We start from the raw sequence: 14,946 nt of genomic DNA, 5'->3' as shown, positions 1-14,946 counted from the left end.
TCAATGACTTGAGTAGTCATACAGATTTGTTTTGCTGACTTATATGACTTGTTAGAACCCTGAGTGTTCAACTGGCTCTTTATATTGCCCACCTGTAACTCAACACAGTTATCATAGGGAATACAATGTCTAGTTCCAGCTTTTAAATTTACTGTCGTATTCCATTGTATTCGAAACTCTGCTCACGACTTAGAAGATAAATGTAGCAAAGAGTTCTGAAAAGCAAGATTTTATACTTTGAGTGCATCAGTCCTGATGCGAATAACCACTCAAAATACACATTTCGTACGATTCTGTCACCATCACCCATTCGATACGAGTCGCAGGTGTCTCTGTGTAGCAAAGACATGAACAGAAAGGTCTGTATGGGATTGTAACACACAGAGTTTCCCTTAGGAATATGAAATTTCCAATGATGTTTCTTTTCTAGATGTTTTTAAGCCAGCCTCTTTTATGATATTGTTTTCCACATACTGCACATAAAAAGAAATCGGCAGACTTCATAGCATCAAGGTCACCGTCCAGAGCCCGCATGTCGTCAATGATATCCTGAAAGGAAACTTTACTTACTTTCAGCTCATTCAAAACTCTTTCTGCTGCATTCAGAAGCCACTCATTTTTCTGATTATCAGACATCAACGAAAACAAGGGTATCGGATTAGGTGTATAGCTAAAATCCTCCATTTACATGACATCTAGAAATGCTGCAACAATGTACGAGTCTGTGATATCTGTTATGAAGTCATGATGTGCTCTGAACAAGTAAATAAAGTAATAATAGCAAACTTTCAAGTTTTAACAAGTGGCCCACAGGCCGTAACAGTCACCTGGATAAAGCTTTTGGTAGTTTTAAAGAAGTTGAAAATGTATATAATTGTTAACATGCAACATATAAAGACGAATGGCAATAGGTCCCCTGGGTGACTTAAAAATAGGCACTACTACAATTCATTCATTTTGTATGATTCTGATAATACATATTACAGGTTCGATGCAATGTATATATTTTGGAATGTAACAACCCAATTTTAACACTTATAAAAGGAATTGTCATATCAAGAAATTAATGAAGTACATGTGTGACATGTATGACTAGCAATACCTGTAGCTTGAATTGACTTCTTCAGTTCCAGAAACATTTCGTCTATTAATCAGATTCCGCAACTGGTATAAAGACCCTTTATCTGCACTGCTTTTCCCTTTGTAGAAGAGCTGATAAATTCCCTGCACAAAGAAAAGTGAACAAGGTTATTCAAAGAAGAATAGCAGCAACCAAAATATTTGTAGCTTAAAAATTCAGATTGTTTAACCATTGGTTCTCTTTGTTACTTTCATTAATTTTACAAAGACGAAAAGAGCTAAAAAATTATTAACTACTATATATTACATATATAGCCCTTGTCAAAGGCCTGAATGGCAGGTTTGTTATAAAAAATGCAGCATTATTATGAAATATGTATCATGAAAATTCCAAACAATGCAAGAAGTAATTATATCAATCTAATTACTCTATATTTTAACAAGATTTCTATAATTGAAACAAAAAGTATGAATGTAAAATGAAACAAACACAAATTTAACATTTCAAAACAAGAGGCCCATGAGCCACATCGCTCTGAGTCATCTTAACAATAATTCATATTTAAAAAATTGTTCATATTTATTAGCATGTAAAACTTTGATCCCCTACTTTGGCATCATCCTAACCCGGGGGCCATAATTCTAACAAACTTAAATCTGCACTATATTAGGAAGCTTCCATGTAAATTCTAACTTTTCTGGTTTTTCTGATTGTTGGAAAGAAGATTTTTGATTGAACCATATTTGCATTTTTGTGATTATCTCCCCTTTGAAAGGGATATGACCCTTCAATTGAACTGATATTTTGAATTCCCTTCACCCAAAGATGATTTGTACCAATTTTAATTTAAATTGGCCTGGTGGTTCTGGAGAAGTTTAAAATGTGAAAGTTTACAGACAGATGGACAACAGGTGATCAGAAAAGCTCACTTGAGCTAAAAAAAACTATAATAAGGTAACAATTTGGCTAGGGTTTGTGGTAACATTATCAGGAAACTCATGACTGTTTTAGATGCTGCAGTTCCATGTTCAAATTAGTTATAATGTACTGGTCAATGATTGAAAAGATCAATGGGAAGGGGGGGGGGGATTTGAATCTTAAATATTCCTATTCATATAGGGGAGAAAATTACAGAAAAATATAGCATTACTTACATGTACCTTTAGAATTAATCTCCAGAAAGAAACTATATTTTGGGGATGTGATAAAAACTCTAAAGGTGGTTAATAGTTGTGTTAGAGGAACATGTTTGAACATGGAACTACAGCATCTAAAACAGTCATGAGTTAGAGATATCTATTATTAGTATTCATTAGTCAAAAATGTAAGGAATGGTAATATGGGCCTTAATAAACAACAGCTGTAATTTTAAACAAAACTCCAAACTGTTTTCAACTGATGTTAAATTATACCAGAAGGAAGTTCATCTCTCTATGCAGACCCTCTGGTCTGTGAATTACTCCCAATAAAGACTCGTACTCAGAAGGGCTGTTCTGCATTGCTTCTTGAGCACTAAATGCCCTTTCGTTTGTCAGGACATCCTCACCAAAAACTACCTTTTCCAAAACATTTTTTTTCAGAATTTCCCCTAACATGTGGAACAGCAAGTTGATGAACTCTTGGATAATTTCTATTTTTTCTTGTGAGCTATTCTCACTGGCATCTACTAAATCACAGTTCAGAAAAACAGATTTCTTTCTCATTTGGTCCATATACATGTGCTCAATATAATTGGGAAAACTTGTAATATGTAACTGCAGAAAAGGAACATAATGCATAGGAACATTAGCCACATGAAATTTGAAATTGGACATTAAAGAATTCAACTGTTCGCTTGATGGGATCCAGTTCACAACATTCAATGTTGGGAAATCCACAGGTGGATCAAAGAGGATCTTGGATTCATTAAAAGTGATTTGTTTCTCTTTTACCAAAACTAGAAACCAGTGTAAACTTTTCTTTTGATTTTGTAAGCTCATTCTAGAAGGGGTAATTGTAATATCTAGATTGTCACCTAGTATTTCAATTGCCCTCAGTTTTTTGTTACATGTAACTTCCTCTGCATCCATTTGTTCTTCTGCAGCATTTCATTCCCCATCTTATGCCTGCTTTCATTCTCCTCAACATAAGATGCCATCGTTGAATGGAGTCGATTTTCTTGCTGCTTCACAAGATTTTTTGTTTTCTTGTGTAGACTTGTAGGGGAAATTGTTCTTCCCAAGTCATGAATGATATTCATTCCCTGAAATTCAGATGTATTTTTTTAAACTTACAAACAAGAGGCCCATGGGCCTTAACTGTCACTTGAGTATCACAGCCCATACAGAGAGTCTCATTTATATATAAGCATCAATATGGAGTCTTTTGTGCACATATTCATGATAGTTCAAAATACACACAATTCATATTTAATCACAGAATAAGGAAAATGGAAGTTTAGAGAATATAAATCATATCAACATTTCCGAATTGTATTTTTAAACATTTTCATTTTTCATTATATGTGGCCATATTGGCCCCACCCTAGGACCTGAACCCCATACACTGGAGCCTACAATTTCACAAGTTAGGTAGAGAGCTTTATGCACAATATAATCATGCATTTAGTTTTTCTCAATTATACATAGGAGTAGAGAAGAAGAGTTTCTAAGATTTAATATATTTTCACTATTTGCCCTAGGGCCTGACCCAGGGTCCAGTAATCATATTTTCAATTTTGGTAAAGGGCTAACTGATCATTCTGAATATCCATTTAGTTACAATTTAGTATCAATAGCATTAAAAATGTCATTAAAATGATTTACACAAAAATTATATATGCCAAACCTTGCCCCCCCCCCCCCCCTGAAGTCAGAACCCGTATACCAGTAGTCATGAAAGTTACAATTTTGTTAGGGCTCTACATTAATATGCATTTAATTTTCCCCATACATGTGTAGTTGTAAAGAAGATTTTTGAAAATTGGTCAAATTTTGGGCAGTTTTTGTCACGCCCTAGGGGGCAGGAGTCCTGAAATTTAATATATATACCCCCTTGTCCTAAAGATGCTTCATACCAAATTTGAAAAGAATTGGAATGGTAGTTATCAAGGAAGAAGTTAAAGATGTTCAATTGTCAACTCACGACGGACGACGACAGATGCAAAACAATTGCGAAACGTGACCTACATGCAAGTCTACTCAGGCGACCTAAAAATTTACATGTACATTGGTAACTACAGTTTATCTGATTCCAACAGTTAATTCATGCACATTTAATCACCAGATACATTACACAACCCAAATTCAAACGGAGGCTAAATGTAGCACTAGGATCCTAGAAAGTACTACCTCCTGCAGGCCTTTTTGAATGTAGGTCATACTTGTGATACATCAATTAAATAACATACACATGGAGATTTATAAATATAGATGTCATTTACAACACTTTTTAAATTTTATGATACCTCTCTGTTCAAGTCACATTTTTGGAGAATTAAGCCTAGTATGTATTGCAACTGGTTAATGGTATGTGATCTTCCATACAAAAGTACAGCAAGGGATGTAAGCATATGCGGTAGATTTTTCTTCTTTTGCAAGCCAACAACACTGCTAAATACTGAATACAGATATGGTGCCTTTAGTTGGAGCTGCTGACTTGTACATTTCAAGTCAAATATTATAAGTTGTTCATTGTTGGATGCATGTCCTTTGACTATTTCATTATCCTTTTTTGAAATATGTTTTATTTCATTTAATATCACATTTTTAACAATTTCAAACGTTTCCTTCTTGTAATTTTCATTCAAACTTAAATTCTTCAGCACTTTTCGAGGTGAGGCATTATTCAGCAATGACTTTAAAACTGCCTGCTCGTGTTCCTCTTTGATAATCTTTAATCTTTCAACACCACCGTACTTCACTACTATCTGTATAAAGATGTAAATGTTCATTTATAAGAAAATCCATTCAAAGTCAAATAAGTCCAGGGGCGCCGGGAAAGGGGCGCCAGTTGCCGCCCCAATACCCCCCCCCCCAATAAAAAGATAATAAAAATAACTATATAAAAGCAAATTTAAAAATTTATAATTTTGATATTTACTCATTGGAGTGGTGAGCATAAGGGCGAGCTGTGGTCAATGGAGCGACAAGTGTGAAAGCTATTGTTTACACAGATGCAAAAGGGGATGTACATGCATGTCTGTATACCTGTACAAGTGGGTGTAAACAATAAAAGGGGCTTCAATGCTGTAAGAACAGGTTTGCTACAAATTGTTCAATGCCTGATTAATTAGTATATCGATGTTCGGAAGATTTAATGATTCTGGGTTGTAAGTCATTAATATTATAAAAAAAAAAATATTAGAATTTAGAAGCATGCATATAAATTAAAGGAAAATACTGAAAATTAGTTAAAATTCAACGTCTAAAACAACTTGTTGAGATTTTATCTACATATTCCTGCATTTCAATTTTAAAACAATAGAAGGATAAGTCACAAGTATTGATAAACTTATCTTAATTTCTTAAGCGTTGTTTCGGCAATAATCCAGAATTGCGTTCTTTCAATTCAACCCTTTTTGGTTTAAACGTTCCATAGCTATGGTTACATTATGACGAAATATCAAAATATTACATTTTATTTACTCTAGGATATTTTAAACAGAAGCAAATCTTATATATTACATGTATTGAAATCATCGCAATTTATATGGTCGCTATAACAATCTAGTTCGTCAATACAACCTCGCATTGGGTCAAATGTTGTCTGACGTGTTTCATACCGATTGTTAAGCCGTTCTTGGCACACTGATTTTGACTGCGGATAACTCCGTTTACCTGATCAGGATATGGGGCTCACGGCGGGTCTGACCGGTCAACAGGAGATGCTTACTCCTCCTAGGCACCTGATCCCACCTCTGGTGTGTCCAGGGGTCCATGTTTGCCCAACTATCTATTTTGTATTGCTTGTAGGAGTTATGAGATTGATCACTGTTCGTTATCTCCACCTTGCATGGTTCAAATGCATTACGCTAAACATGATATTTGTGAAAGTATTTTTTTTAAATCTTCATTTTCCTCCCTCTTATTTTCAGATAAAAGATCATGGAACATTTGGTTTAATTCAAAATCTGAATATTGCGATTAAATGATTGACAAGTCAATGATTCCAAAATAGAATTGTTATTCAATATTGCTTCATCAAATTCAGAGTGTCTGAGAGTTAAGAGTTTCAGTTCAAAAGTAATGAACGTATTACATGTGATAGGAATATTGACTTAAGTCTGAGTTTGTTACATGATACTGGGGCCTGACGACAGAATAGGAAAAGAATATCAAAATTCAGCTTGGAAATCGGTCGATCCAGTTCACCTTCCCAATGTCAAATATTTGCCGACGCCCCTGTAGACAAATACTGCCTTCATTAACATTCAATGTAACAAAATCCTATTTTACATAATAACAATTGAAAGAAATCATAAATAGTTCATTCTTAATACCCCCCCCCCCCCTAAATGTTATTTTAAAAAAAAATAATTACCTTCACGTCAAATTCCTCAGACTGGTCTTTCGTTTGAGTACACTCATCAATCTTTTTTCATCGTGGCACTTTACGGGTTCAACTCTTCTTTTGCTTGAAGGACTAGGAGTTAAAAACAAACCCTTTTTTACTTTTGATTTTGGAGTGAGTTTTAATGAACTTAACACTCGTTTTGTCCCTTCAGGCGTTGACAGTTTGTCTTTAAGACTTCGAACACCTGTCATATCTTTCAACGTGGATAACAGCTTATCTCGTTCGTCTTTGATGCTAATTAATTTAGTTTTCAGATCGTTGTTGAGCTTTTGAACGCGGTTGAGCTTGTTGGCACAGGAATTACATGCAAATCCTTTTATGCTTGGAACGCACATAAGTTTGTACACATCCTTGTACTGTTCCTGGCTCGTGGCTGACGATATAGACCTGTATGATCAGTCAGTGATGGTCTTTTGGCAAAGCACGCAATATTTTACAGGCGCGGCCATATTTGTTGTGGTAGCAGTTAAGTAATGCTACCTTTAAAAACAGAAGAGTTTCGTTATTATAACGATTACTTTGATTGGACAATATTTTTAGATATTATTCAAGAGAACGAGCGAATAGGTATGAATGGACCCACGGGTGATGGAGAGAGGAACGAAGCGTAATCAACCGTGGGTTTCCGACGATGGTCATAATGCTACAATTCTTTAACTAATAAAACGGCATCTGTTGGCAGCATATTGTGCATATGCAACGTGAATTTGAGATAGTAACATTTTCATTTTGAAAATTTGAATATGGTTCTTCCTACATGATTTAGGGATGGATGACATGATGTCATGTAAACAATTATAAAACATACATGGGATATTGATATCTGTTATCAGAAAATGTCGTGCGAGAGGAAATACTACTAAGACACAATGAAATTTTTAGACAAAAATAAGCAGAAATATGATGAATTATGAGGCATATAGTTGTTTCTGAAGGAGGTTCACACTTGAGATTTGGAGTAAAGTCAATTTTGGGGGAAGTGTATTTTTCTTTTCTACATTGAAGGAGAATTAGGAAATTAAAAACATAAGCTACCGTGTTCTAAACATGATATTTTTTGCACTTAAACTTTGTTCAATTAAACTTGATTTTCCTGTTGGTAACAAAACAACATAGGCAACACAAATCAATTCTTCTATAAATAGATATAAGGATGTATTCTACCAATACAATAAAAAGGTTAATACAAGCTCTGGAAATAAATGGTGACCCTTGTGCACTTGATATGCATTTCAAAGGTTCATGATATTGCATTTGAGAGCTTAATATGACATATTAGGAGTAATGTCAATATCTAAATTTCTCATTATTTTCCAAGTCTTCTTATAGAATTGAAAGTTGGAGATTAAATTTTTAAAATTATTGCCAAAAATACTAAATCTTTATACGAAATTTCGTGTATATTGATTTAAACTTTTTTGAAGATTAAGTGATCTGTTTCAAAATACACATCAACAAAATGTTATAAATTACAACATTTGAACAAGTTCTAAGTCCCAATTATCTGTATCATAAATTATAAACCTAAAGTACACGTATAGGAGTATAAAAAAGTAGCTATGCATGGAGAAGATAATCCTTAATTTTGAAAAGAATTGCTAAATTTTATCACAGTGATTAAATATACATCCGTATTTTCAAGCTAGTAACGAAGTACTTAGCTACTGGGCTGTAGAGACCCTCGGGGACTAACAGTTCACAAGCAGAGGCCTTGGTACAGGGGTAATAATGTTAAAATTATACGTTACCAGTTTTGATGCACCAGATGCGCATTTCGACAAATAATGTCTCTTCAGTGATACTCAACCGAAATGTTTGAAATCAGAAATAACGATAAATTTACTAGAGCTATTTTAGGGAAATACAAAGTGGCAAAAAATGGAGTCAAGATCGTCTAAGAAAAAGAGCTATGCATGAGGGAGATAATATTTAAAAGCCATTCTCTGTAACCACTTAAATATTTATATAAGGGGTCCGGCACGCACTGTCACCGATTTTTTTTTCAAATTTGGCACATCGACTTAATCTGGCATAAGTAATGTAAAACCATCATAATTTGGTTGCTATGCAACTCTGTTGCCATGGTAACACGTGTATGCCATTCAGGTCACAAAAAAGTCAATTTTCACATGAAAAATGACATTTTTTATTCAACTATACTGGATTAAGCTGTTTGAGTTCTTATTTAATCATTATCAAATGATACTATATTGCATTTTTGTTATTTAGTTAAAGGTTTGAATAATTCTGTTATATTTTCATTCTGTCTGAAAAAGAGGGTTGTTTGATACATTCTGAAAAGCTAATTTAGAGGCAAATTTGAATGATGGATAAAAATTCCAGCATTCAGCTTGGAATCTATAAATGCTTGTACAACATACATTATATTTAGTACTATTATATAACAATGCGACATGTTTGGGAATCTACCATCTAAACTGCGTTTGCATGGAAACAAAATGATGCATTTCGTCATGATATGACAGTAGAGATGTATTTTTCAATGTAATTCAAACTACAATTTTCTATGTATTCAAAGCATATAATCTTAATAACCGACTGCTGCTGATGTTAGATTTTAAATTTTATAACAAGTTTAATATGAGAATTCATGTTGGTTGCCATGGAAACGAAAATTGCTATTTCCTTTCAAATTCGGAATCCTTGCAAAAAAAATAAATTTTTAGACCCCCCCCAAAAAAAAATGCTTTTATAGACAGATTCAACTGAAGTCAATGTAATAGTTGATAAAATATTAATACTGATAGATAATTCATATTACATTGTTGCTATGGTAACAATATATCACAAAACAGCAAACTTGATGTTCACATTCTTTTCAAGTAAATCTCATTTTGTTATACACTATGCATGTTATTCAATCATAAAAACTCTTAATTTGTAACAGATAATTAAAACAATGCATAGTTTTGGGTTGTTTTTTTTTTTAAAAATTTTCTTCAAATGTGCATGATTTCTTTTTGTGTATTGTACATGTATCACAAATTGCATTGTACAACTTAAGAGTTCATCAAAATAACTACCATATTTAGAAAATGCATATTTGAATATTTCAGTTATTTCAAACTATCATCTACATTTTTTTACCTTGCCAATCGAATGAAGTTTGACATTGAAATTGAATCAATGATCTTAAAAATTGTTCAAGTTAAATAAACTAAATAGGATACATATTAAAAGATCGTAATTTATCATTGATTCATGAGGACTTACCCCCCCCCCCTCTGCAGTTCAATATTAGTTCTGCTTACTATGTCTGTGCAAGAAATATTATGCCAGTACCATCTATGAAATCTATTAAACTAACATTTCTTAATATGACTTGATAATTTACAGTTACTTATGAGGAAGTATTTTGTCTTTGACTCGTGACCTTGGCATTTGATTCAAAACAATTGAGGGCCTCTATTTTCTAGAGTCTGGACTTCATCATTGTCACTCATTTAACGTATCTTTTTAAACATAGGCATGTGAATTATATTTCGACATCATTGGAAGACCTTGCTTGTAACTGTAACATACCAATGATGGTCATATTGAAGTCATTTAGTATGCTGGGAAAGTGAATATCTTTAATATCTGACATCGTTGAACCCACGGGTTGATTCCTTGTTTATCATTTAACGTCCCGTCGAAGAATTTTTCACTCATATGGAGACGTCACCATTGTCAGTGAGGGTTGCAAAATTTAGGCCTATGCTCAACGCTTAAATTATGGTCTTTGAGCAGTGGGTTCCGATGATGAATATTTTGTAATCGTATCCTATTATAAATGGTATACCTTTATTTTAGAATCATATATTACATAATAGACAAGATAAGCACACCCAATCTTTTTCATTATATAATTTTGCGCATATATAGTCATCATAGCTAATCGTCTTCTTAATGGCATAGAGGCAACTAAAATATAATGTGATCTGATGTCCTGATAGACATTCTTTCCGGTTAAATGAACTACACCCTATCATATCCTTTGCGGCAACATAAGCATCGAACATACACTGATGCTTCTGACTTGGCCCCCACCAAAATGACAATATGACACTTCCTGCAAAATCAATAAATAATATTGATTTTAAGAGAAATACCAAGATGAATATATGCAAGCATATCAAAATGTCCCATCTAAAATGTATCATTTGTTCTCCCCATGTCATCTGCATCTACTACTACATGTAGGTGCAATATGTATTCCTTAAATCATATGTTTGAATGAAATCTTATTCAAACCTTTTTCTATGGTAGGTAATAACGTACTTAAATACATGTATTCTTATCTAGATTTAGTTTTATCTAAACTCTAAGGTGATTGTATGACCTCAATGAATCAACACATGGGTTAATTATAATATTCAAAACAGTGAGAATTGTTTTGCGGTGTTTTATCACTTGGGGACTTCTGCGACGTTTCTCAATAATATATATATCAATTTTCATGAATGCGCACTCTGTCTCGTTTCTACAAAAAAATAATAAAAAATAAAAATATTGAGGTACGTTGTATTACCATGTCGGTTTTAGAGATAGCATATACATTGTACCGGTACTCAGTATTTTGATAGTTTCTAATTGTTGCAATCAAAGGTTATGTATTACAGCAGGTTGTATATATAAGGACAGGCCTGTAAAATTTGAATTTATTTCCCTAAATTATACAATAGCTCTTTATATCAAGAAGATGGAAAAAAATCCAGAGAAAATGTCAGAAATGTTGCTTGTATTGTCCTTAATAAATACTTTTGTTTTGTTAGTGGCATGTGTAAAATGAAAACAAAATCAAGATGAACAAAAAATAAAAAATTGAGTAAATTCCCATGCATAACATGTATCGGCTAAGGTGTATCAGTATTGGTATTCTACAATATTTCTGTAGAATTAATTGAATTTATTCATAGCATTGGTATTTTTTTTAAGTATCATCAAAAGTAAAGAATAATTAATACATGGATGTGTAATAAAACTGAATAGTGTCCCTACCTCCATTCACTTCTCAGACTCAGTTGAGTATCTTTACATGTATACCCCCCCCCCCCCCCCTGAACTAATACAAGTAGACAAGATTAGAGATAAAATTCAATGTTATGACCCATTACTTTATTTCACGAAGGAGAGCTTATTCAATGTGTCATCATGTATCAAAAAGTATTCAATGGCTTAATCACAACAGGGCGTCTGTTTTCTTTTATATCATATATGTATAATAACGAAAGCTCATGCATTTTTCAAATGAATAAATATCTATGATTTGTTTATGATTCTATTACTTCATTCTATTATAAAACATGTAATGAAAAAGATTTTGCATTTATTATCTCAATTTCATCCTAGTCATACGATCCCCTACATAATAAAGTGTGCTGCATTAGACCTAAGTATAAGTAGTGTAATGTGTGACGCCACAGTCTACATTTTGACGTCATATCAATACAACTGAAGCAGTGGGGAGTTGAAGGGTGAATATTTAGCACACCCGCACATCATATGCTTCATGCTATTGACATATCTAGAGAAACACAATGTCTATAAAACATTTGACATCAAGTGATTGTGATCAAGTTGATTAATTCTAGGCTTGTGAATGGATTTCAAAGTAAATAGAATAATTACCTGTATTACTAGAATGCTGGTACTCGGAGATATGTCTATCACACTTTCTCCTTTCGTGCGGGTGAGTGGAGAGGATATGTTGAATGCCACATGTCTTCGTCTAAACTTCTGCCAGTATGCAGTAAGACATTATCCCGCCATATTATTTGTGTTTCTATGTAATTTTACTGCCTTATCACGTTGAAGAGTTTCAAAGGGGAATAACTCATGGTTACAGAATGCATTTCCCCCATAAATAATTCACTTCAAATTGTATGAAATAGGTAGATTCCCAAAAGTTTAAGTTTAGATTTATGAAGAAGTAGATTAGTTGTTTTAAAAACTTGCGTCACTTTATTTGAGGTGGATGCGAATAAAAGTTATTAAGACATAAAAATCATTGAATTTAAACACAATTTTACAGATTTGTTCAATTATAAAAATCACTTAGGATTGTCCATTATTCATTTTTTTTCTTAAATGAAAAATATGGGATCTGTTTTATAATTTAATATGAAAATTACAATTTTAAGACTATTCGTAATCTTTTATATTCAACTTTTGTGCCAAAAACTACCAAATTCTAGAAAATAGCCAAACTTGATAAAATTGTACCTGTTTCTATAGCAACCATGATCACTATCTAATTTTTAAATATATTTTCTTGAATATGTTATATAGATGTTTCATTCAGGTGAGTTTCGAGAAAATCGGTGACTATGCGTACCGAATTTTTTTAAGTGGTTACAGAGAATAGCTCTTAATTTTGAAATGAATTTCTAAATTTTATCACGGCAATTAAATATATATCCATATTTTCAAGCTAGTAACGAAGTACTTAGCTACTGGACCGTAGAGACCCTCGGGGATTAACAAGTCCACCAGCAGAGGCCTCAACCCAGGAGTCTGAAATATCTCCCTGTTTGTACCTGTATCAGGGATTACGGGGGTTACAAACCCCTACTTGAGTTAAACATTTTATAGACAAGGATAGTGATTTTCCCTTTTGGTTCGTTATCGCCTCCTTGACCGGTTAGGGTACAAACTCGGGTCACACCCCTCCTTATGTTTTTGAAAATTACCCAAATCCGTTCCTGCGAATGTTACACATACATTGTATGTTATTTTGAGTTGTGTCTGTTAACTACACCTGTACTCGAATTCACAATCGGGTATAACAGTTTATGCATTGAGATGAATTACCTTCACGGTTATTTTCAAAATCGATAATTCAAAAAAAAAAAAATGATAAAAAACAAGATAGAAAACTCATCTCTGTTTAGTATTATCTTATGCCTTTTTCTGTGTATTTCTTGTTCTTTGTTTTAGTTTGTTTTCATTGTGTTACAAGTAAAGTGGTTTAGGATAATTGTCCTCATTAAATAAAGCACGACACAAATGTATAATAATAATAGTAATAATAATAATAATGAAATTTTGTAGTGTTTATATTTTCTGAAAGAGGTATCATTATGTGAAATGCTGTCTCTTGTCTGCTCTTGGTACACTTATTTTAACTGCGGATAACTCCGTTTACCTGACCAAGATATCGGGCTCCCGGCGGGTGTAACCAGTTGACAGGTGATGCTTACTCCTCTTAGCCATCTAATCCCACCTCTGGCATAGCCAGGAATCAGTGTTTGCCAAACTCTCTATATTGTTTTGCTTATGGGAGTTGTGAAATTGATCACTCTTCTTTACCTTCACCTTTCATTATCAATCCAATTTATTTAATCAAAGTATCTAAACGAAGAGAATATGATATGCACGTCCTCAAAATTAGTATTCAACGAAGGGATTTTGTAATTTAATGTTGAGGTGATTTTGAGATTTAAATCCAGGGTTAGGGTTAGGGTTAGTTTACCTCGCTTCGTAAAAGCAATTAGGCCCATCTAAATATTGACGTAACTTTATTAATCGGACTAGCTTGCATTAAGATTGCGCTAAGATTTACTGCATTTTAAAGAAATGGGTCCCAAATGTCCCAGCAAATTCATATCATATTAGTTTTTATCAATGTACTTCATTCTTGAAAAGCATTGATAAAATCATAGAAAGAAAAGACAAGTTGAGAAAACAGCAAAAATTAAGGAGTTGTAAAAACTGTAAATTGTAGCCTTTCAATTGAGGTAAACAAATTTGATGTCAGTGTCGAATTTTATACCTAATGTTTTTGTTCTTAGAATTGAGTTTGAGCAACATTATATGATATGCCCAATGATATTTCAGATTTGTATGGACTGTCACTCTCCACACAAAAATGGAGCATTCTTGTCCACATCTTGACATCGGAGAAATACAGTGTGTCTTTAAATTCATCATGGAAAGACAAAACACGAACTCTGGGAGAAGTATTTCCAGTCCTGCATGTCATTAAGGAACTGATTGAAAATGACAAAGTGCTGACATACCAAACGGATTATAGTGCCGTTGGGTTCGTGTCAGACGATGTCCGCCACCAGGTGATGAGTTACTTTGTCCTGAATTGTCTGAACACTGTTAAGGCCTATGGGGACTACATCAGATTGTCGTCAGTAGACTGGTTGTTGGAGTATGTACGTACGTGCTGGTACAATAGAGATGAAAATGAACGATGTGTGTACCTACCGGAGGAACTTGAGGAGTCATTTATCAAGAGACTTGGAATTGATGCAGTGCGTCATATAATGGTGGAGCATCAAGAAGACAGTGACGAGCCCTAC

General features: G+C 33.5%; 2 protein-coding genes across 2 annotated transcripts in view; one reads left to right on the top strand and one right to left on the bottom strand.

Moving 5' to 3' along the window:
* LOC125673047 (uncharacterized) overlaps positions 1-14,946 on the top strand; it is a 424,666-nt gene that overhangs the window by 63,476 nt on the left and 346,244 nt on the right. The gene's annotated exons all lie outside the window — the stretch shown is intronic.
* Positions 1,093-6,825, bottom strand: LOC130046638 (uncharacterized). Its single transcript, XM_056161087.1, has 6 exons — positions 6,733-6,825; positions 6,602-6,652; positions 4,527-4,988; positions 3,129-3,323; positions 2,494-2,835; positions 1,093-1,224 (listed from the first exon to the last, which is right to left on the bottom strand). Exons 1-6 carry the CDS (start codon positions 6,823-6,825, stop codon positions 1,093-1,095), a joined length of 1,275 nt encoding a protein of 424 aa, XP_056017062.1.

The sequence above is a fragment of the Ostrea edulis genome, chromosome 3 (genome assembly GCF_947568905.1).
Source record: "Ostrea edulis chromosome 3, xbOstEdul1.1, whole genome shotgun sequence".
In the NCBI taxonomy this organism is placed as follows: domain Eukaryota; kingdom Metazoa; phylum Mollusca; class Bivalvia; order Ostreida; family Ostreidae; genus Ostrea; species Ostrea edulis.
Note: the sequence above shows the minus strand (reverse complement) of the source record. Positions and strands in the feature narration are given on the sequence as shown.